The sequence below is a fragment of the Dipodomys ordii genome, unplaced genomic scaffold (genome assembly GCF_000151885.1).
Source record: "Dipodomys ordii isolate 6190 unplaced genomic scaffold, Dord_2.0 Scaffold51, whole genome shotgun sequence".
In the NCBI taxonomy this organism is placed as follows: domain Eukaryota; kingdom Metazoa; phylum Chordata; class Mammalia; order Rodentia; family Heteromyidae; genus Dipodomys; species Dipodomys ordii.
In genome coordinates, this window is record NW_012267267.1 from 9,347,314 (window position 1) to 9,371,143 (window position 23,830).

At 36.7% G+C, this 23,830-nt stretch overlaps 1 protein-coding gene across 2 annotated transcripts in view; it reads right to left on the minus strand.

Annotated features, from left to right (window-relative positions):
• Positions 1 to 373: 373 nt before the first annotated feature.
• Lrrc40 (leucine rich repeat containing 40) overlaps positions 374 to 23,830 on the minus strand; it is a 43,048-nt gene continuing 19,591 nt past the window's right edge. For both annotated transcript variants that reach the window (XM_013020648.1, XM_013020649.1), the window contains 6 exons: positions 12,460 to 12,568; positions 11,173 to 11,280; positions 9,922 to 10,032; positions 7,460 to 7,537; positions 5,051 to 5,236; positions 374 to 1,042 (listed from right to left, as the gene is read on the minus strand). In XM_013020648.1, the coding sequence (XP_012876102.1) occupies positions 934 to 1,042; positions 5,051 to 5,236; positions 7,460 to 7,537; positions 9,922 to 10,032; positions 11,173 to 11,280; positions 12,460 to 12,568 (701 nt within the window). In that variant the 3' untranslated portion in view covers positions 374 to 933. The remainder of the gene's footprint in view (positions 1,043 to 5,050; positions 5,237 to 7,459; positions 7,538 to 9,921; positions 10,033 to 11,172; positions 11,281 to 12,459; positions 12,569 to 23,830) is intronic.

Sequence of the window (23,830 nt, forward strand, 5' to 3'; positions counted from 1 at the left end):
TGATTTCATAAAACAGAAGGAAAACACTAAATTGCTAGCAAACAAAAAACTCACTAGAGTAAGAAGAAAAAAATCAAGATAGTAAATGCTAATTCAAAGCTTTTACTGAAAACAGGGCACAAAGTTTTATCCCAAAACTTAGGAGGCTGAGGCAGGAAGATTACTCATTAGAGGTCTCCCTGGGCCACATAGTCACTATCTAACAAAAAAACAACAATTAAAAAAAAAACCACCACCAAAAACAACAACAAAAAAACACAACTTGGGGGCTGGGAAGGTGGCTCAAGTGGTAGAGTGCTAGCCTTGAGCTGAAGAGCTGAGGGACAGCGCCCAGGCCCAGAGTTCAGGCCCCATGAATGGACCCAAAAAAAAAAACACAACTTGAACTGAGATTAATCACATTACAAAAGACTTATGATGGGTATGAAAAGTTTTACATGTTTTTAATGCCAAAGAATGATATTAAATGGAATTCATTTTATTTCTATTAAAAAGATAGAAATTGGATATTCATATTCAAGTCAACTAGTCACAGCACATGGAATACAAAAAGAAACAAGGGGAAAAACCCAAATCTACAAAAATGCTGTTATTATAAAAATATTAAATCACATCAAATAAACTATACTTTTGAAAACAGTACTTACACTGTTAAAAGGAAATGAATTTGAGTAGGAAAACTTCTGTGTAAAATATTCAGAACATGTATGGAGGAAATTACATGACTATATGCATTTAACATCATTATAAATATGCATGACATTTCAGAAAAATGAAAGAATAGTAAGAGAACTTTGAATGACAATGATTATAGCTAGCTCAACTATACCAATGTTTAGGTAATTACTGGCAAACTGTAGGATCAATTTTAGCTGTTACCTTTGGGATGGTACTAAAACAAAATGTTCTACTATCCTAAGGATTAAGAAACAACTAATTTGTAGGAATTCGGTCTCTCAAATACTCCAGGACAGCAGCTGTTCCCTTCATTAATATGGCTGCTCGAGGAACACGGAATGGATTTCCATCTAGCAGTAATGTCCTAAACAAAAGAAAGAAACAGAGAACTTAAACATTTTCTATTTGTGGACGTTTCTTTCAAGGAAATAAATTATTATTTATAATTTTATAAATCATGCACTTTTTCATATTGGTCCATTTTCAAATCAGAGCACTTAAATACTTGGAATAATAGCTGTAAGAACCAACACACAATATTAATTGAATAATTATTACATGAAACTAATTAAAATAAGTAACTTTTATTTACTGGTCAATTTTTCAATAACTCTATGATGTAGGTACCATAAATATTCCTATTTTACAGATGAGAAAAAACAAATTTAGGGAAAATAGGCTTGCTTAAAATCAAATAGTTCCTAAATGCTGAATCTTTGGTTTGAATCACCATTTACTCTAGATTCTTCTCAGTTTTATATGACCACATAGTAAGTGATCAGATTAGATTATATAAACATTCAAACTGACAAGCATCCATCCACACCAAAAATCATAATCTATTTATTAGTTCACCACTTCCGAAAAACATTAAAATGTCTGTCCGTCCTTGACTACACACACACATGTCAATTAACATGTTTGGAAATAAAGTTCCTAAGCCCTTTAAAACTTAAAGACTTGTTTTCTTTATATAATTCATGAAATATCCTCAATTAAAAATATTTTAAAGCTGGGCACTGGTGGCTCAGGCCTATATGGCTCAAGTGGTAGAGCACTAGCGTTGAGCTGAAGAGTTGAGGGACAGTGCCCAGGCCCAGAGTTCAAGTCCCATGATCGAAAAAAAAAAAAAAAAAAATATATATATATATATATAAATCAATTTTAATACTGATTGTGCAAACAAAATCAGAAGCCATATACCATATTGTATAGTTGATCTAAATTTTATCTTTAGCCAGGCATGGTGGCAAACACCTAAACCCCAGCTACTCAGTAGGCTAAAACAAAAGCAATGCACTTGAAGTTAATCTGAGATATATAGCAAGTCCTTATCACAAAATAAAATTTAAAAGGATTGGAGATGCAGCTTAATAGTAGAGCTCTTGCCTAGCACACCTGAAGGCATGGTTTTAATTCTTAATACCACAAAGAAAGGCAAGGAGAGGAAGAAAGGTAGTAGGGTCAGGGAGTAGGGAAGAGGGAGAGAGAGAGCGAGATCACCAATATTTATAAATTATTTCAATAATTCCTTTAAGTGTTTTTTAACTCCTGGGGAAAAAGTTAATTATAGTTGAACTTAATTATTCACAGATTCCATATTTGCAAATTTGAATATTCACTGAAGTATGCAACTCCAAAATCAGTATATGTGGTACTTCAGGGGCATTTACAGGCATGCACAGAGCATAGAAAAGTATGAATCATTCAAAAGGCTATGTCCTAGCTTAAGTCAAACAAAGTAATGCTCTTTCTGTTTCAGCTCTTATATTGGAAACAAGTGTCCTTCCTGTGGTCAATCAAGTGCAACAGTTTTCAAATTCCGTACTTTTTCTTGATGATTTCACTGTTTAAAATGTCCTCTAATAGGTGTGAAAAGGCATTCATACAACCTAGCACTCTGGAGGCCAAGGCAGGAGAATCTTGAATTTCAACTCAGCCTAGGCCATTAGGACTATGTTTTAAAAGATTTTTTTAGATGACTCTGTCTTCCTTTTTTATGTATGGTGTATTCAAGTGTATATCTTCAGGAAGGTTGGGAGAAGGGTACAGAGCTCAAGGGGAAAAGGGTGAAAAAATTGTAGAAGTGGAGCTCACTGGACACAGAAGAAAGTGAACTATACAACTTGTGGGTAGAGACAGGAGGGAGAGACTGGGAGAGAGTGAGGGAACAGAAGACACTGTATGAAAGGAAATGTACTCATCACCTGACTCATGTAACTGTAAGTCCTCTGTATATCATCTTTATAATAATAAAGTAAATTAATTTTTTAAAAAGATAATTTAAATTTAAAAAATAAACTAATTAAATAGCCCCAAAGTATAGTGTTGAAGTACTTCCAACTTTCACAGGTACAAAAGTGTATAATGGGGGCTGGGAAGGTGGCTCAGTGGTAGAGCACTTGCCTTGCATGCATGAGGCCCTGGGTTCAATTCCTCAGCACCACATAATCAAAAAGAAAAAAGCCAGAAGTGGCGCTGTGGCTCACAGCTTGAGCTGAAGAGGGACAGCGCCAGGCCCCGAGTTCAGACCCCACAGCCGGACCAAAAAAAAAAAAAAAAAGAGTATAATGAAGAAAATACATACATTATTTTAAGATTAAATTATAGTGCTCTTGGCCATGAATTCAATGCTAATGAATCAACAATAAATTTAGAAGGTGTCTACACAGAAACACACAAAACAAGGTTATGTACTGATGGGCTGATAAAAATGTTGGGATCAGACTCTTACAGAAAAAGAATACTTAGAAGCAATATTCAATATTCTCCAGTTCACTTCACAAAGACTTTATAGAACATGACTATAGTCAATAATAATAATCATCTAAGTTTACTTACAACAGATACCAGAACTGACCCAGTAAAGTAAAATTGGCCAAAAACTTAATATTCAGATAGTTATAGTAAAGTTATTTCTGGCACGTTCTGCTTAACTAGTTAGCTTTCTAGTAACATCCCCAATTCCCTTTATATCTAATGGACTTAATGAGTGTTTACTATGTTTTAGGCACTAGAACAAATCTTTTTTAAAGATGGCAAAATAGTGATAGAAACTGAGTCCAAAAGAGCATGATGATACATCAGAACAGGAATTAATTTTGCTGGAGAATAGCAAAGACCTTCAAAGGGGATAGTATGGTTACTGATGACAACCGTCTAAAGACTGAGGGGACAGCTACTGTAAACAGTACAAACAGCCTCTCTATAGCAGCACACAGACTGAAACTGGAATGACACAAAGAACATAAGCATAGTCCCTGTGCAAGGATGGCACAAAAAAAGGAGAAAGGAGAAGGGAAAAGGTAGGGCAAATAACTTTGTTAACATTGTAAGTTAACAAACATAAAGGAAACAACATTAAGAACCCCAGTAAAAGCTTTTGATCAATGGCTGAGGGACAGGGAGAGAAACAGACTATTAGGTGGGTAGATGAAAGAAGCTTGAATTCAGACAAAATAGTGACTATGTAAATAGCACAATGACACCTGTTGAAGTAGTTTTGTGAAGAAGGAAGAGAGAATAATAGAAGAATTGAGACTGATTAAAAATATTGCAAACGTTTGGAAATATAACATTGAAACCCCATATTAACTAATGAAAGCTAAGAAAAAAATAGCTAGTAAATAAACAGATTGAGAAAGAGTGATAATGTCCAAAAAGATATGTACTCTTTACCTGACTTACGTAACTGTAACACCTTTGTATATCACCTTTATAATAACAATTTTAAAATTATATTAAAGATTTTAAAAATAAGAAATAACAATAAAAAAGATTGTAAAGGACCATGCCAGGCTTGAAATGGATAGTATATAATTGTATTTGAAAAAAATCCCTATACACCTAGTTACCGGTAGCTCATATCTGTAATCCTAGCTACTCCAGAGATTGATATTTAAGGATTACAGTTTGAGTCCAGTCAGGGCAGGAAAAGTCCATGAGATTCTTATCTCCAATAATCACCAGAGAGCCAAGAGCTGTGGCTCAAGTGTAGAGTGCTACCTTGAACAAAAGCTCAGGCACTGAGCATTACCCAGGCACTGAGTTCAAGCCCCAGTACCAGAACAAATAATGATGATCACGATGATGATAACAATAATAACAATGTCCTATATGCAATGCTAAAGGGTTCATATTTTCCTGACATTTTTATGTAGAGCTTGCATTATAAGCATATAAAAAAGTACTACTAATATAGTCCATATATTTATACATGTTTACTACATATGTATACTATATGCACATACTATATATAGAAAGTTTAAAATAGTTGATCAAATTTGAAAAAGAGAATTGGGTTTCTGAGTTTTTTTAATTCTAGTATTTAGTAGTTTAAAAATCAACAAATTCAGAAGAATGGTGTAGTTACCTTAGATTCACGCAATTTCCAAGCTCTGGTGGAATTTGTAAGAGGTCATTATTTTGAAGGTCCAATGTGATCAGATTTTCCATCATCTTCATTTTCCCAGGGTCTAGAGATCCAACCTGATTGTTACTAATCAGAACAGTTTCTAGTGTGGGGATACGATACAGAACTTCAGGGAACGTTTTGAACCTATTAATATATGAACAGAACACCTAAATATACTGGAACTAGAAGTTAAAATCATTCCTTAAAAAGATTATGAATTATGTCATGAAATAATGTTTTCTTTAGGAATTAAGTCTTACATTCAAATTTCCTAGAAGAAAATATATTAATTTTAGAAACCTTGCAATACATGCTAAGTGGACAAACATAAGTTACTACCAATGATAAATCAAAAATCCAACATTTGGAATAAATTCTTTGTTGTTTTACTGTTCATATTCAGTAAAACATTCAGACGTAAAGAAATTCGATGGTCTCATGCAGGCATTCTTTCCTAGTTCATTTATTATAAACCACTATCTATACATAAAGTACAATTTGTGATATTTTTTTAAATATACAAAGTTCATTCCAAAATGATCTTTGTATTTTTCCAAAGATGACACCAAGCAAAGATTCTTGCTCTCCAAAGCAAAAGACAGAAGAGTGGGGGGGGGGGGCTCTCAGGAATACTAAATTAACCTCAAATCACAGAGGGTCCCATGGTGTGCAGTCTGGTTGCTACAGTATAAGTTAAATTGTAACCTAGGCTAGAAAAAACAAGAATAGGCTGATGGAGAGGATTTCATAGATGTGATCTTTTCATTTCTCCATACTTCCCTTCCCTTGCTGTTAAAAAGTTCATTGGCTTTATGCCAGTGGTTCACACCGTAATCCTAGCTACTCAGAAGGCTGGTTCAAAGCCATGAGGCTAATATCTCTAGTTACCAAAAAGCCAGATGTGGAGCTTTAGCTGAAGTGGTAGAGTGGCAACCTTTAGTGAAAATACTAATGGACAGTGACCAGACCTGAGTTCAAGTCTCAGCACCATCACAAAAAAAGAAAAAGCAAGCGGCAACAGTGAAAGGGAAGCTCAAGACAACTCTGAAGTTCCAGTGTCACTTGAGAGCGAATAACCAGTGATACAGATGGCCCAAGTTACTCCAAAAAAGCCTCTCTTTTCTTTACCAGCCCCCAACCATGAACAAAATAATTATAAAAGATGAAGCTCATTTTTTAACACAGAACTTAGGGCTAGTTTGCACTACTTCCCCAAATACGTTACTTATAATACAACAGACAGTTCAATAGGCAATTCAATAGAGAAGTGATAGCTCAATTTACAAATAAAAATTAAGAGACACCTGAGAAGTATGCTTAAACAGCAATATGGCTATAAACTATTTGTATAAGAGAACACAAATACTGAAGCCAACATAGCAAATATCAAAATGAGAAGTATACATTTTAACAACACTGCATTATTTATATATAAGCTTGCCATTAGTATTTTAAAAATTGCTACTAGCATCAATTTTCATCATAAAAAACTATGAAACAATGACTAAGAGCTCAATTGGATTCAAACTACCTAGATTCAAATACTAGCTCTATAATTTATTATTTAAGTATGCTTAAGTTATTTAAATCTTCCATTTTTAACTAGACATAATAATAGAACCTACCATACAAGATTTTTATAAGGATGAGATGATATATCCAAGTGCAAAGTACAGCACCAGCAATAACTAGCTCCCAGAGATGTGAACTATTCTTAATCATCTGTAGTATTTTGATCATGTTTGCATACAAAAAAATCTAATTTCATTTAGCATAAAAAGCTCTTAAAGGTCTAGCTACTGTTTACATGTCTAAGTTCATCTGTTATCCTCTAGATCTTCAATTTATGGACTACACAGGGTATCTGAATTTCTTGAAGTACCTCAAACATACCAAGTTATAACTTATTTGTACTACAGCACATGCTATTCGTTGTAACTGGTAGTTCCTTTTCCTGTATGCCTGGCAATGTCCATTGCCTCAGTTTCAAAATTACCTTCTCTAACTTCAGGTAATCTCAGAATATTTCTTTTCTTATGTGTTGTGATTCTATTTAAGCAATTAAAATCATTTATTTGAATATTTGTCTAAATAAATCTATTTGTCTAGATAAATCTAAAATTTAGATTTCTCAAAATGGTAAAAGAGAATAAAAATCTGCTATATATCAAGTGAAAATTCTAAGCAAGTTATATCACTTTCAAGTATATTGAATGAATGAAAATAATATTGGATAAATGAAAATAAAATATGACTACTAAAATAAAAATGGGCATTTTTATTGGGCTTTTTCTAGTTGTTTTCTCTAGTTAGAAAGACCTACATTTTTCTACAGAATGACTTCTAGAATTACCTTATTACTCTTACCTATTAAAGGACAGATTGATTGTTTGTAATCTTGTCAGTGATTCCATTTCTTCAGGCAAAGAATTTAAAATATTGTTTCTAATGGCAAATTAAAACAGAGGAGTTACAAAGTTTAAAACTTTCATTAAGTTTAATTTATAAATCATCAACTTTTTTTAGGGAAAAAAAACATTCATTTAAGTCCTTAATGTCAGTTCTTAATCTCATCTCATTATGGCTAAATTCTGAGTATTCTGAATCAGTCAGTGGCTCAAAATATTTAGTGTGCCAATATGCAGTCAACTCTTTCATAATAAATATAATGAGGTAGATACTGTAAATTAATTCTTTATCTCCTTTATAATGAATTCAGCAATCACACTCTATAGGATTTGGATCACAATGGTATACCACTTGAAATAAATATTCTTAATGATAATACATGTATCTTATATAAAGACAAAAATTTCGGAAGTGGCACTGTGGCTCAAGAGGTAGAGTGCTTGCCATGGGCTGAAGAGCTGAGGGACAGCGCCCAGGCCCAGAGTTCAAGCCCCACAACCGACAAAATAAATAAATAAATAAATGCAAATTTTTCAACTCCAGGAATATTTAGAAAACAGGAGAAAGTGAAAAGTGAAATAAAAGAGATTATATATGTTTAGAAACATCTATTCAATTGGTCTACTTCTATCTAAGTTTAGAATTTCAATTTATACAATGCTTGCTTATTTATATCTCACTACACTACAATAAACAGAATTATAGTTACTGTTGGAAGAATCTGGGAGCAATGTTATAATGAAAGCTAACAGCAAGGCAGAAAGTGTCTAGTAGAATTATAGCTACTATCAACAGAAAATACTTATGAGAATCAGGGCACCACTGGCTCATGACTGCAACCCTAGCTATTTGGGAGGCTGAGACTGGAAGAATCCAAGCTCAAGGCCAGCTGGGCAGAAAAGGTCAAAGATCCATTCTCAATCACAGATAGGCACAATGTAACACTCATTCTCAGCTATGAGGAAGGCTAAGATTAGAAAGACCTTTGATCCAAGCTGGCAAAGGTCCAAAAACCTCCATCTCCAAAAAGGAAAGCGGGATGCAGTAGCAAAGGCCTGTCATCCTAGCAACAATGGGAAGCCTTACATCCCACCACTCCCTGCACTACATATTGCATTCAAGACTAGCTTGGGATATGTGAGATCCTGCCTCAAAAACAGGAGAATAAGAAACACAGAGAGGAAGGCACAGTATGGGGAAACAAAGGAGGAGGCAACAATGCTTGATAAGAAATGTACTCACTATCTTGCCCATGTAATTGTAACCCCTCTGTATGGCTTTTTCACAATAAAAAAAAAAAAAGAAACACAGAAACACAGAGGGACAATTAGCATAAGAGCTATACTCTTTCATTTTTATGAGAGGTTTAGTGTATAGTTCAGTCAAGGGCCAGACTGTATATGCCACGAAATATCCGGCTAAAAAGAGCTAAGAAGCATAACTTTAAACTAAAACCACTTGTAATAACAATATAAACGTATGAGAGTAACCTGGGGAATAAAGATATTTTTACAAATAAAAATTTTAAATCAAGCCAAGTGCCAGTGACACTCCTGTAACCCTAGCTACTCTGGAGGCTGAGATCTGAGAATCCTAATCAAAACCAAACCAGGTTACAAAAAAGTCCATCAGATGCTTATCTATAATTAATCACCAAAAAGCCAGAGAAACAAGTATGACTCAAGTGGTAGAGCACCAGCCTTGAGTAAAAAAGCCAAGTGAGAGTATGAGGCACTCTAAGGTCACACCCCAGTACAAAATGAAAAATTTAAATTATATCAGAGCAAATAAATTACTATGTAATTCTGTTTCCCTTTAAAGAACTGTCAAACTTCTGATACTGTCACTCCAAATTGGACATAAACTAAACCTCATATTATTTATGCATAGATCAAAATAGTTTCTATTATTTTTGCCAGACATAGTATTCTTTTACTTTATGCCTTTGTGTATTAAATGTAGTATTTTAAACCAAGTAGGTTCCTTAAAGAGAAGTCATGCAAGCTGCTCGACTAGCGAGGGCTGTGTCAGCCCTCAACTATTTAGCCGGGCACCAGTGGCTCACACCTGTAATCCTAGCTACTCAGGAGGTTGAGATCTAAGGATCGCGGTTTAAAGCCAGCCCAGGCAGCAAAGTCCATGAGACTCTTATCTCCAATAAACCACTAGAAAACTGGAAGTGGCACTGTGGCTCAAGTGGTAGAGCGCTCACCTTGAGCTGAAGAGTGCAGGGTCAGTGCCCAAGCCGAGTTCAAGCCCCATGACCAACCAACCAAATAAATAAATAGATAGATAAATAAATACATGAAAGACAAGTTCTACATTTACCTATGGAATATGACTTAAAGGGCTAGTAAAGCAAACATCAAAGAAAAATTATAACTTTTTTTCTAAATCAAGCAAAGAGTATCAATAAATACCTTAGATCTAAAAAAGTCAATTTTTGAAGCATACATAACTCCACGGATATAAAGGAGAGTTTATTAAAACTGAGATTGACATCAGACACCATTTCCTTCAGTTCTACAATCCTGAAACAGAAACAATTTTAAAAATGTTACCAACTGCATCAAGTCAGAACTATATGCAGATTACTATATTACTTCTGCTAAAATGATTTTCTGTACTTTTTACTTTTTCACAAACATTCCAAAGATTTTACATGCATAAATAATAAGCATAAAACATTAAATGACCTTACTATTTTCTGTGTAAAATCTTCCACTTGACCTTAAGTGTATGTTGAAGCAATTTAAAACTCCACTTTTTCTGCGTTTAAGCCAATTAGCACAAAGGAGATTAATAGACCTATTCTTATATCTTAATTTGAATCCATAAAACAAATAGGTATGGATCTATAGCATAGTGATTTTCTATTTTTTTTCTACTAACTATATGTTACTTCAATATATTTAAATTTTGTTTGAAATATGTCAACTTTGTTTGGGTATATGGTTTTCTGCAAGATAACCAATATTTTTCAAAAGTTCAGAGACATAAAAGTTCACAAACTAAAGATTTTGCTAGCTCACAACAATAAAGATGCATTAAACAGTACAAATTACCTATTAATCCACTGCATTGGGTGAGCTCTTTAACAATTTACTTGTGATGTTCATTATTATTATTTTCATGGGGGGGGGTGTCTTGGGACTTGAGCTCAGGACTGGGGCGTTGTTCCTGAGCTATTTTGCTCATCTAGAGCTCTACCACTTGAGCCACAGCTCCACTTCTGGACTTTTGGTGATTAACTGGTGCCAGAGTGCCACTTCTGTATTCTGGTGTTTAACTGGAAATAAGAATCTCACGGACTTTTCTGCTTGGGCTAGCTTTGAACTGCAATCCTCAGACCTCAGCCTCTTGACTAGCTAAGGATTACAGGTTTGAGCCACCAGTGCCCAGCTTTTTCCTCTTGTGTTTGTTAGAAAGAAAAAGTAATTTCATATTTTAAGAATTCTAATATCTATTTTCCTTTACAGTGTATGAGAAATAAGGTGTTCACAATAATATATACTACTCAAAACAATTGAAAAAGTAATAATAGTAATACAGGAAATTTAAGTTTATTACTTAATTTGTTTAAACCATGGGAAATCATTTTACAAATAAGATGTAATACAACTGAGAATAAATGATGTTTTAATGGAAATTGCAGTGAAAAGAGTTCTTACCTTTTCGGAATTTCAGATAGATGATTCTTACTGAAGTTAATAGAAGTGATTATGTTGCCTTTCACGGAATCAAATACTTCATCAGGAATCAAAGCTGTTTGCTTATCACTAAATGAAAAATTATTTTTAAAATGAAATATTCTTATCAATCCAGAAGATGACTATTGCTGTTTGTTATTACGGTTTGATTATTACCATTTTTTTTAATTTAAAAGTGCTGCCAAAAACAAAACAATTACAAAAAAACCTGAGAACATTTTGAAAGTGGTACTGTGGCTGCAGTGGTAAAACACGAGCCTTGAACACAAAGAAACTCAAGGACAGTGCCCAAGTCCCTGAGGTCAAGCCACAGGGCTGGCAATAAATAAATAAATAAATAAATCAAGTGCTGGAGGCATGGATGCCTCGTGAGCATGAAGCTCTGAGTATTCAAATCCCAGTATTGCCAAAACATTACACAATAAAAAATATTTTATAAAGTTTTCAAACTAATTCTGAAATTTTGTGAAGAATGACACAAAAACTTACAAACACATAAAGTGTTAGGAATTCAGAAAGTTAGGAATCCAGAAAATATATTGTGTCACATCTGCACGTTTCACATGTCCAAGTGTGGGGTGAAAAGAACAGACATATTTTTAGGGTGTGGGAAACCTATAAGTAATATAGTAAGTGAATAGTTCTTTCTTCTACTGCTCAGTAAGGAAATAGAAAAACTTAGAAAAAATTATATTAAATGAAGTAACCCAGACCCAGAGACACACAAGTTGCATGGGTTCCCTAATTTGTGGAAGCTAGCATGTACCTATAAATCTGGAAGTAAACACTGAGTAGCACCCAAACAGTTATAAATGAATTAACTGAAGTATAACAGATTCTTTGGACAATGCAAATAGTATAATTCTTTAGAAAGACTTAGTAAAAGCCCAACAAAGTAAGTACCAGAAAATGGGTATTTGTGCCAGGGGAAGGGCAAATGGAAAGAGGTAGAAGAATGAATGGGAGAAATGAATAGAATGCAAGCAAGGACACATTGCACATGCCACAGAACTGGCAAAAATAAGGGAAGGGAATGAGTCGAAGGGGGATGAAGATATTAAAGGGATGACACAGATCAAGATGCATTGTATATATAAATTGCTTTGTAGAACTTAACCTCCTGAGTAGCTAGGATTACAAGTGTGAGCCACTGATACCTGGCCCATGTAGCTTTTTTTTTTTCTGAAGGACTCTTTTTCAAAATTTTCCCTATGTGTTTTGTAATATTTACAACAATGAATTACATACCTGTAGTCTAATAATTTTAATGTGATGATAGAGTGTACATTGACTCTGGACTCACTTGGTAGTGTCATAGCAGTCTCAGTACGAGAGTCACTCTGGCTAGGTTCATCATCTGGCAAAAGAGTTATATAAAACCAAAATTTATACTATGAAGTCATTTTTAAATTCTTTTTTTGTGTGTGTGCCAGTGCTGGGGCTTGAATTCAGGGCATGACCTTTGTCTCTGAGCTTATTTTGTTCAAGGCTAGCGCTCTGTCACTTCAACCACAGCTCCACTTCCAAGTCTCAGACTTTGCTGCCTGTGCTGGCTCTGAACCAAGATCCTCAGATCTCAACCTTTTGAGGAATTAAAAGTTAATCCTAACCACCCAGAAGGATCATAGCTCAAAGCTGGCCTGGGCAAAAAAGCCTATGAGGTTCTTATCTTTATTTTTTTTTATTTTTTTTATTGTGAAAATACTGTACAGAGGGGTTACAATTACATGGGCAAGATAATGAGTACATTTCTTATCAAGCATTGTAGCCTCCTCCTTTGTTTCCCCTTCCCATCCCTTCCTAGCCCCCCACCCCCCACCCACCAAAGTTGTAAAGTTCGTTTTCGACAGGACAACTTGTACTGTCCAGCAAAAAGCCACTAAAGAGGGATGTACTCTTCTAAAAAGGGGACTGATCTGAAAGATAAATTTACTTGTCATTAATTCTCACAAATCGGTTAATTTTTTATCACATTCATTTCATATGTACTTAAACCTAAATAATAATTTTAAAAAATTCATTTGGGTGCTGGTGGCTCATGACAGTAATCCTAGCTACTCAGGATATTTTGAGGTTCATAGTACAAAGCCAGCCCAGGCAGGAAAGTCCATGAGACTCTTATCTCCAATTTACCACCAAGAAGGCCTGAAATGGAGATCTGGCTCAAATAGTAGAGTACTAACCTTGAATAGAAAAGCTCAAGCCGGGCGCTGGTGGCTCACGCCTGTAATCCTAGCTACTCAGGAGGCTGAGGTCTGAGGATCGCAGTTCAAAGCCAGCCCGGGCAGGAAAGACCGTGAGACTCCTATCTCCAGTAAACCACCAGAAAACCGGAAGTGGCGCTGTAGCTCAAGTGGTAGAGCGCTCGCCTTGAGCTGAAGAGCTGAAAAAAAAAAAAAAAAGAAAAGCTCAAAGACAGCACCCATTTTCTGAGTTCAAGCCTAGGACCAACACACATATACAAAATCAAATTTAAAAGTCCCACTAAATAGCAAGTTCAATGAATGAAAGCAGAGACACACCAAAGTATTATAATTTTTTTTTTAGTATTGGGGTTTAAACTCTGGGCCTCATGCTTGCAGTTGCTCTACTACATGAATCACATCCTTAACCCTACTATCATCAAAACAATGGGAGAAAAGTTTCCAGTGAGAAAAACACCCTATTAGCTGTGCAAGTAACTGGTTGCAAAATAATAGAGGACAATCCATTAATCTGGGAAAAGAAAAAGGGTGTGTGTGTGTGTGTGTGTGTGTGTGTGTGTGTGTGTGTGTGTCTGTGTGTGTGTCTGTGTGTGTGTCTGTGTGTGTGTGTGTGTCTGTCTGTGTGTCTGTCTGTGTGTCTGTCTGTGTGTCTGTCTGTGTGTCTGTCTGTGTGTCTGTCTGTGTGTCTGTCTGTGTGTGTGTGTGTGTTCTGGGAAAAAGGGGTGTGTGGGTGTGTGTGTTCTGGGAAAAAGGTGTGTGTGTGGGTGTGGGTGTATGGGTGTGTGTGGGTACACGCACACACGCTGGCTTCTAAGGCTTTAACTCAAGGCCTGAGTGCTGTCACTAGTTCCACTTCCAGCTTCTTGGTGGTTCACTAGAGATGGATTTTCCTTCCTTGTCTGGCTTGGAACCACCACCATCCTCACATCTCAGCCTCCTGATTAGCTAGGATCACAGGAATGAACTACCAGCACCATGAACAACACACTCTTTTATTCAGGTGGGAGAGTAGTACTGGAATTTGAAGTCAAGGCCTTGCCTTGCATTTGTTAGACAAACACTCTACCACCTGAAGCACACATAAGACCCTTTTGCTTTTTTTTCAGATACGGTCTCAACTTTTTCCAGGGCAACCTTAGACCACAAACTACTTATCTCCACTCCCACAAAACTGGGAATTCCAGCTTATTTTTTGAAATAGGATTTTGTTACTTTTTATGGTTTAGGCTATCATGGAATCATGATCCTCCTACCTACACCCTTGCAAAGCTGGGATTACAAGGGTATTTTTAGGAAATTCTCCACATTGATTTATTTGATGAGCTAGAGGACATGTGGGCCATTTATTTGAATGCATGTCACCTACTCAGGGTCCTCAGGGCTTCAATTTATATATTTGAAGCAAGCACAATTGATTATTCTGCACTTGTAGTAGTACATTTGTTTTTTTTTTCCTTCATTCTGTAACATCAACATATTTATTAACTAGTAAGTACTACTACAGTAAGACATGAAGACAGAAGATGAACTGAGTTCTAGTGAACAAGATAAACAGAAAAACCACAAAACATGGTACAGGTGTTAAGTACATATTTGTGAGATCAGAGTTTTGTGGAGAAGTAGGAAAGCCTTATGTGATTTAGAAGTGCCTGGGAAATCTCCCAAAAGAGTAACTACCACAGAAGAAAGGCAAACATGTGCCTGTCTACAGAATTTAAAAGAATTTGGTGCTGTGTTAAAACGTTTTAATATCTGATTTTATTATCCTGCATTAAAATGAAAGAAACCAAATAAATACTTATTTTCTAAAGCAAGAGAGCTAGGGTTTAGGAGGAGGAGTGAACCTTAGGAAAACCACTAACAGTATTGGCAAAGCTTATAGATACTATAAACTCTATATAAACTCTATGAACCAAATGAGTGCCTACAGACAGGAAAAAAAGCCAAGTCCTTGAAGGAAAAGTGGTCCATGATATGGTATTTGAGAGGGAAGAGTATAATGGCACAAATATGATCCCCAGTATAGCAAATCAGTCTTACCTGGACACTTGTTAAAAATATAATTTTTCAACCAGGCCTAGTGTTACACAACTGCCAATCTCAACACTTAGGAAACTGAGATAGGTTGTGAATTCTCTGACCATCCTGAACTACAGAGTGAGTGTGAGGTAGATCCTGCCTCAGGAAAAAAAAAAAAAAGAAAAATGCAAACATTTTGGCTCCACTTATAAGAAATGTGAGAGTGAGGCCTAACAATCTGTTTTACCAAGCCCTCAGTGATTTCAACAGACATTAAAGTTTACAAACCACTATTTTCTTTTGTTGAGTACACCACTTATATTTTTAAAAAAAGATTAGTAAGAAATTTCAAAGAAACTGAAAATATATCAAATTATACAATATGTGCATAATTTATGGGAAGATTTGTACAGTTGATTTAACAAATCTACTGGAAATTTTATTTAAATTTACTACAGTGCTTAGGCTCAAGCCCAGGACCTTACACATTCCAGGCAAGTGTGCTATCACTAATCTACAACTCACCCTAGTATAGTAATTTTAAAGAAACAGGATCTTGCAGCTTAATAGTGCAAAAGTGTTAGTGAGCATCATTGAAGTTTGATGTAAGTCTAAATTATTTTTGCTAGGGGACAGTATGTTTCCTTTCCTTTGCTAATAGCCACACATATTCCCTGGTTCACAGTCTTCTTCTTCCATCTTCAAAGCCAGCAATAATTGGTTTTTCTTACATTGTATCATACTGACCTCCTCTTTAGCATCTTCTGTCTGTTTTTAAGAATCCTTGTGATAATGATAATGTTGGGCATTGCATTTAATCTATTACAACATCTTTATTTTACTCTTATTTAAATGATGAGCAGGGGCTGGGAAGGTGGCTCAGTGGTAGAGTGCTTGCCTTGCATGACTGAGGCCCTGGGTTCAATTCCTCAGCACCACATAAGCAAAAAGAAAAAAGCCAGAAGTGGTGCTGTGGCTTAAGTGGTAGAGCACTAGCCTTGAGCTAAAGAGCTGAGGGACAGCGCCCGGGCCCAGAGTTCAGGCCCCACGACCAGACCCCCCCCAAAAAAAAATGATGAGCAATCTTAATTGCCTTCTGCCATATAAGAACAGTACCTCGTTGCAGGGATTAAGATGTGGAAATTGTGAGGTTAATATTCTATCTACTGCAAGATGGTACAGATAATACAATAAGAAATTACACTGCAAAGTAAAGGCAGTTTTAGCAACAAATAACTAAGCTTAAAAATTATGTTGACTAGCCGGGCACCGGTGGCTCACGCCTGTAATCCTAGCTACTCAGGAGGCTGAGATCTGAGGATCTTGGTTCAAAGCCAGCCAGGGCAGGAAAGTTTGTGAGACTCTTATCTCCAATAAACCACTAGAAAACTGGAAGTGGTGCTGTGGCTCAAGCGGTAGAGTGCTTGCTCTGAGCTGAAGAGCACAGGGACAGTGCCCAAGCCCAGAGTTCAAGCCCCACAACCGACAAAAAAAAAAAAATTATGATGACAGAGATCGGAAGAAGATGGTGGAGGAGAAGCTGGAGGCTAAATAAGCTCTCACATAGAAATCAGTTTTACTGTTCCAGTGAACAGTCATAGGTTAGAGAATCACACCAAGTGTGTCGTCATGGTACAGAGAGTTTGGCCAGGGAGGGAAAATCCAGGCAGCTTGATCAAGGAGACAGATCTGAGCACTTGCCAGTAGCATTGGATGCAGCAGCTGCGGTGGCAGCCATAACCGCCATACCAACAGAGAAAGTCTGGGACACAAAGGCACCAGACGGAGCATGCCAGCAGATTCTACTCACTACCAGCAAGAACTGATGAGGAGCAGAAATCTTCATCTTGCTGATCGAAAACCATAGACAGTCCAGGAACCAAGAGCCTAGCTTGAGTAGAACCCTGACATCCTCACTCCTTCTCACCACCTTCTCACCTCCACCTTTGATACTGACAAAGACTAGGCTGAGCAGCTAGCTCCAACCCAGGCCTTGGAAGGAAACAATTGGAGCCATTAGCAGGACACAGGAACCTGACCTGACTAGCCAGGCTCAGCTTCACCCAGGGGAAAGTCACACCACCCAGGCAGAGGAAATCCGCCCCCAGAGGAGTGACTATCTTCACTGGGTAAACAGAGCCAGAGGCTGCCCCTCCCCACAGCTACCTAAACAAACAAATGAAACTCAGTAAACATAAACCCTGAGAATGGCACCAGGCCTGGGCTCAGTGAGTGTCTTAGGAGCTAGCCTCTCTGGGAAAAGCTATTGTTTGCTGAAAGGCCTCAACTCTACCCAGAACCTAGCCTCATTACCGCATCTCCCAACTAGAGAAAACAGCCGTCTCCCTCTTTTATGATACTCAAAGCAGATCTCCCTTCCATGAACTAGCCTGGGAGGAGGATCACAAAGTCCTGGGTAAGGCAGGGCTGTCTGCCTGCTCAAACAAACTGACTTAAGAAACCAATTAAGCCACAGGAAAACCAAACACCAAAAGCAGACCAGAGACTTAGAGACTGGTTACGGACACAGGGGAGATACAAGATCTTCCTCCTCACCACCCCCCTGCACCCCCATCAAAGAGCTCTTTTGTCTACCTATTCTTATTACTATTTTTTAATTGTTTTCTATTTTTTTCTTTCATAATTTTTATTTTAGGAGTGTATGTGTGTGTGTGTATGTGTGTGCTTTTTTCAAAATCTCTTTTGACCTTTTGGCTCTTTTTTTTCTGTTCTGCTCATATATATCTATTGTTGATTATTAGACCTTATCCCTCATTGTGTACATACTTAATCCAGAAACTTATTACTCAATTCACAACCTCTTAAGCTTAACTTCTTTAATAGTCGTATTATTTCTTTTTGGCTATATAACTTTGAAGTATTCCAATTTTAAGAATTTTTATTTTTATTTTTTCCTTTTTTATCTTTCCCCTCCTCTCATCCTATCCCTTTCTTCTCTTAATATCATTTCTTTATACTTAATTTTAAGTGTTTCATTTTTTTATTTAAATTTTTGTTTTTCCATTTTTTGTTTTTTAATATCTCTCCTATAACTCTGTCCTATCATTTCCCTCTTTGAGATTAGGACTTGGTTAAATTCACTCTCCTTTTACCTCTCCACATCTCAGTAATTCTATTTTTCCCCACAATTCTCCCTAAACCTAATAATTTCTGGTTTGTTGAATCCCTCTTGGATGTTCTTAGCCCATTAATCCATAATTGTTTGATGTTGTTCTTAGCCCATTAATCCATAATTGTTTGATGTTGAATAGATTGTAACTGTTGAACTAGATTGTATCTACAGCCATTTTGACTATGCAACTACAGGACTCTGGTTGATGCTTGCCTTCATATAGTGTTCTAGCACAAAATTGGTGTTGCTTTCATACCAAATGGGCAGAACAAGCCAGAGAAATACAAGAAAAGTGGCAAGTCCGGGTATCTCAGCTTCCACTCATGATAATCAGGTTACAGAACAGTTAACAATCCAGAGGAGAGTTCCAAAAAAGCTCTACAAACACTATTGGTAAACATGGTGAATGAAAAGATTGAAAAACTGCAAAGGATTCAGTGCAAGCGTGATAGGGAGCAAGACAAGGCAAACTAAAGATTAATACAGGAACTTCATGAGCATGTTGAGGCTAACCAAAAATTACTACAGTAATCTCATGAGCATAAGGAAGGTACTCAAAGATTAATACAAGAATTGTGTGTACAGGTTGAGAACAAAGAGAAAGACAGGAATTGCGAGAGCAGGCTGAAAACAGTCAAAGAGACACACAGGAATTATGTGAGCATGAGGAAGCTAATCAAAGAGTAATACAGGAATTGCGTGAGTGAGATGAGAATAGACAAAGATCAACAGAGGCATTCATGGAATACATAAACAGCTGAAGAAATCCAGGAAGACAGAAAAGCAATGCTGAATGGAGCCCTTCAGAAGGAAAGGGAGTCCAAGGCAACAATAACTAATCAACTAAGTGATTTGAGAATAAATACTGAACACCAAATTAAGGAAGTAAAGAAGCTCATAGAAGATCTAAAACAAAGCTCCAACAAAGAATTTGAAGCCATCAAAGCTGACCAATTATAAGGAAAGGAAATGAAAAACAAAGTAGAAAGTCTTGACAGTAGGTTAGACCATGCAGAAGGTAAAGGTTCTGAGACTGAAGACAGCCTAGATATTATAAAGAAAGAATATACTACCTAAGACAAATCCAAGAAATATGGGAGATCTATTCAACATTTGGAAGACACACACCATCAGAAGGCCTAATCTGACAATAATGGGTATACAGGAGCACCTAGAGACAGAAGTTAATGGTCTAGGAAATTTATTTAACAGGATCCTAGCAGAGAACTAAACATGCAAAAAATAGGCCTATTCAGATACAAGAAGCTTTTAGAACCCCAAATAGACCAGACCAGAACAGGACATCCCACTGTCACATTATAATCCGCACAGGATCAATTCAGACCAAGGAAAGGATCCTTAAAGCTGTCAAGGAGAAAAAAACCAATCACCTATAAAGTGAAACCAGTTAGAATAATCTCAGATTTCTCAGCAGAGACAATTAAAACAAGAGCCTGGAATGATGTATGCATGCCCTGAAGACAAACAACTATCAACCAAGAATACTGTATCCAGCTAAATTCTCCTGCATAACAGAGGTCAAATAAAAACCTCCCATAGCAAAGAAAAACTGAAACAATATATCTCCACCAAACCAGCCCTACAAAAGATACTTAAAGGGCTGGGAAGGTGGCTCAGTGGTAGAGTGCTTGCCTTGCATGCATGAGGCCCTGAGTTCGATTCCTCAGCACCACATAAGAAAAAAGAAAAAAGCCAGAAGTGGTGCTGTGGCTCAAGTGGTAGAACGCTAGCCTTGAGATGAAGAGCTGAGGGACAGGGCCCAGGCCCAGAGTTCAAGCCCCACGACCGGACCCAAAAAAATAAAAAAGATACTTAAAGATGTCCTACACATAGAAAACCAACAAGACCACAATAAAGGCCAAGAAACTGCATCCAAACTGAGAATCCAAGAACCATAGGAAGAACCCAGCTGTTGCAGCCCCCAAGAAGGTGGAACTACCTTGACAGGAACTGCCTTCAAGAGTCACACCTTGCCCATAAAAACAAACATATTCTGAAAGTAAAAGGCTACAATAAAATCTACCAAGCAAACAGCCCCCATAATCAGGTGGGATTTGCAATACTAATATCAGATAAAATAGACTTTAATTAAAATTAGTGAGAAGAGATAAAGAAGGTCACTACATATGAATTAAGGGAGCTCCCCTTCAGGAGGATATTACAATTCTAAATATTTATTCACCAAACAACAAAGCACCCAATTGTATCAAAGAAACACTACTTTCCCTCAAATCTCACATAGATCCAAAGACATTAATCATTGGGGACACAACACTATCCCCACTATATAGATCAACCCAACAAAAACTCAACAGAGAAACCACAGATCTAAACAACTGCATAGATCAACTAGATTTAACAGACATCTACCAAATATTCAACTCAGCAGCATCAGAATACACATTCTTCTCAGCAGCACATGGAACATTTTCCAAAATAGACCACATTTTAGGTCACAAAGCAAATTCAGAAACACTGAAGTAATGCCCTGCATTCTCTCAGACCACAAGGGAATAAAATTAGAACTCAACACCAAAAACTATCAAAGAAAGCCCTGTAAAATATGAAGACTGAACAATAACACACTGTTGAATCACGAGTAGGTCATGGAAGAGATTAGAAAGGAAATTCAAATGTTCGTGATATTCAACAAAAATGAACACACAAATTACCAGCTCCTCTGGGACAGAGCAAAGGCAGTACTCAGAAGCAAGTTTATAGCTCTGAATTCCTACATCAACAAATTGGAGAAATCTGAAATCAACAGTTTAATGAGACATCTGAACCTCCTTGAAAAAAAACAGCAAGCTAAACCCCAATCCAGTAGACAGAAAGAAATAATTAAAATTAAATCAGAATTAAACCAATTAGAATCTCCCACCAAAAAATAGAATCAACAAAACAGAGAGTTGGTTCTTTGAAAAAATTAACAAAATTGACAGACCCTTAGCAAATCTTATCAGAAAAAGAGAACACGCTCAAATAAACAAACTCAGAGAATGAAAACATCACCACAGAAACAACCAAGCTCCAGAACATTATAAGGGAATACTTCTCAAATCTTTATACTAATGAGTTTCAGAACCTGGAAGAAATGGTCAATTTCCTAGCAAATATCGACATGCCAAAACAAAACCAAGATGAGTTAAACCAACTTAGCAGGCCCATATCAAGCATTGAAATAGAAACAGCAATAAGAGACTTCTCACCTAAGAAAAGCCCAGGGTCACATGGATTTACAGCGGAATTCTACAAGGCCTTCAAAGCAGAACTCACACCAATGCTCCTCCAACTCAATGAAACTGAAAGAGAAAGTTCACTACCGAACGAATTCTATGAAGCCATCATAACCCTCATCCCAAAACCAGGCAGGGACTCATCAAAGAAAGAGAAGTATAGACCTGTATCTTTGATGAACATTGATGCAAAACTTCTCAACAAAATTTTGGCCAATCAACTTCAACAATTCATCCAAAAAATCATACACCACAATCAAACAGGATTCATTTCAAGGATGCAAAGCTGGTTCAATACATGTAAATCAATTAATATAATTCATCACTTCAACAAGAGCAAGGATAAGAACCAAATGGTTATCTCAATAGATACAGAAAAAGCATTTGACAAGATCCAATACCCCTTTATGATGAAGGCTCAGGAAAAATTAGGAATCCATGGAATATTCCTCAATACAATAAAGGCTCTATATGACAAACCTACAGCCAGCATTATACTTAATGGTGAAAAACTAAAGCCATTTCCTGTTAACTCAGGAACAAGACAAGGATGTCCACTCTCTCCACTTCTCTTCAATCTAGTATTAGAATGCCTAGCTACAGCAATAAGACAAGATGCAAACATAAAGGGGATCCAAATAGGGAAAGATGAAATAAAACTCTCCCTCTTAGCTGATGACATGATCTTGTATTTAAAGAATTTCATGGACTCCACTCCCAAATTACTCATGCTGATTTGAAGTTTGGCAAAGTAGCAGGGTATAAAATTAACCCTCAAAAATCAATGGTTTTCTGTAGGCCAACAATGAGAAGAGCACAGATGAAATCAGGAAAGCAACTCCATTCCTAATAGCCCCACAAAAAATAAAATACCTAGGAATTAACTTTACCAAAGAAGTGAAGGGCCTCTATGATGAAAACTTTAAAAACCTGAAAAAGGAAATCAAAAGAGAACTTAGAAAGTGGAAAAAACCTCCCATGCTCCTAGAAGGGATCAGCATCATGAAAACGGCAATACTTCCCAAGGCTATCTACAAATTCAATGTGATACCTATCAATATTCCAGCCTCATTCTGCAAGGAATTGGAAGAGGCAATCCAAAAATCCATATGGAACAATACCCTGAATAGCAAAAACGATCCTTAATACAAAGAACAGGAGGAATATCAATACCAAATTTCAAACTAATACAAAGCCATAGTAATCAAAACAGCTTGGTATTGACACAAGAAGAGACCTCAGGACCAATGGAATAGAATTAAAAACCCAGAAATGAACCCACAGAACTATAGCCACCTAATCTTCAATAAGGGAGCTAAAAAATAGAATAGAAGAAAGACAGCCTCTTCAGTAAATGGTGCTGGCAAAATTGGTTAACTACTTGTAGAAAACTAAAGCTAGATCCTTACATATCACCCTGCACCAGAATCAAATGCAAATGGATCAAAGATCTCGAAGTCAAAGCAGACACCCTGAAAACATTACAAGAAGAAATAGGAGAAAGGAGAAACCCTAGGTCTCCTTGGCACGGGCCGAAATTTTTTAATAGAGACCCAAAAACACAACAAATCAAAGAAAGGTAAATGGGATTGCATGAAGTTGCAGAGCTTCTGCATGGCAAAAGACATAGCTAGCAAGATCAATCGAAAGCCCATAGATTTGGAGAAGATCTTCACTAGCCATACAATGGACAAGGGTTTCATATCTAAAATATACCTGGAGCTCAAAAAATTAAATCCCCCAACAACAAATCCTCAAAGAAACAACTGCCCAATAAATAAGTGGGCTAAAGACTTAAAGAGAAACTTCTCTGAAGAGGAAATGAGAATGGCCAAAAGACACATCAAGAAATGCTCAACCTCTCTAGTCATAAAAGAAATGCAAATCATTTTTTTTACTTTTGGTCCAATCCTGGGACCTGAACTCTGGGCCTGGGCGCTGTCCCTCAGCTCTTCAGCTCAAGGCTAGCGCTCTACCACTTGAGCCACAGCACCACTTCTGGCTTT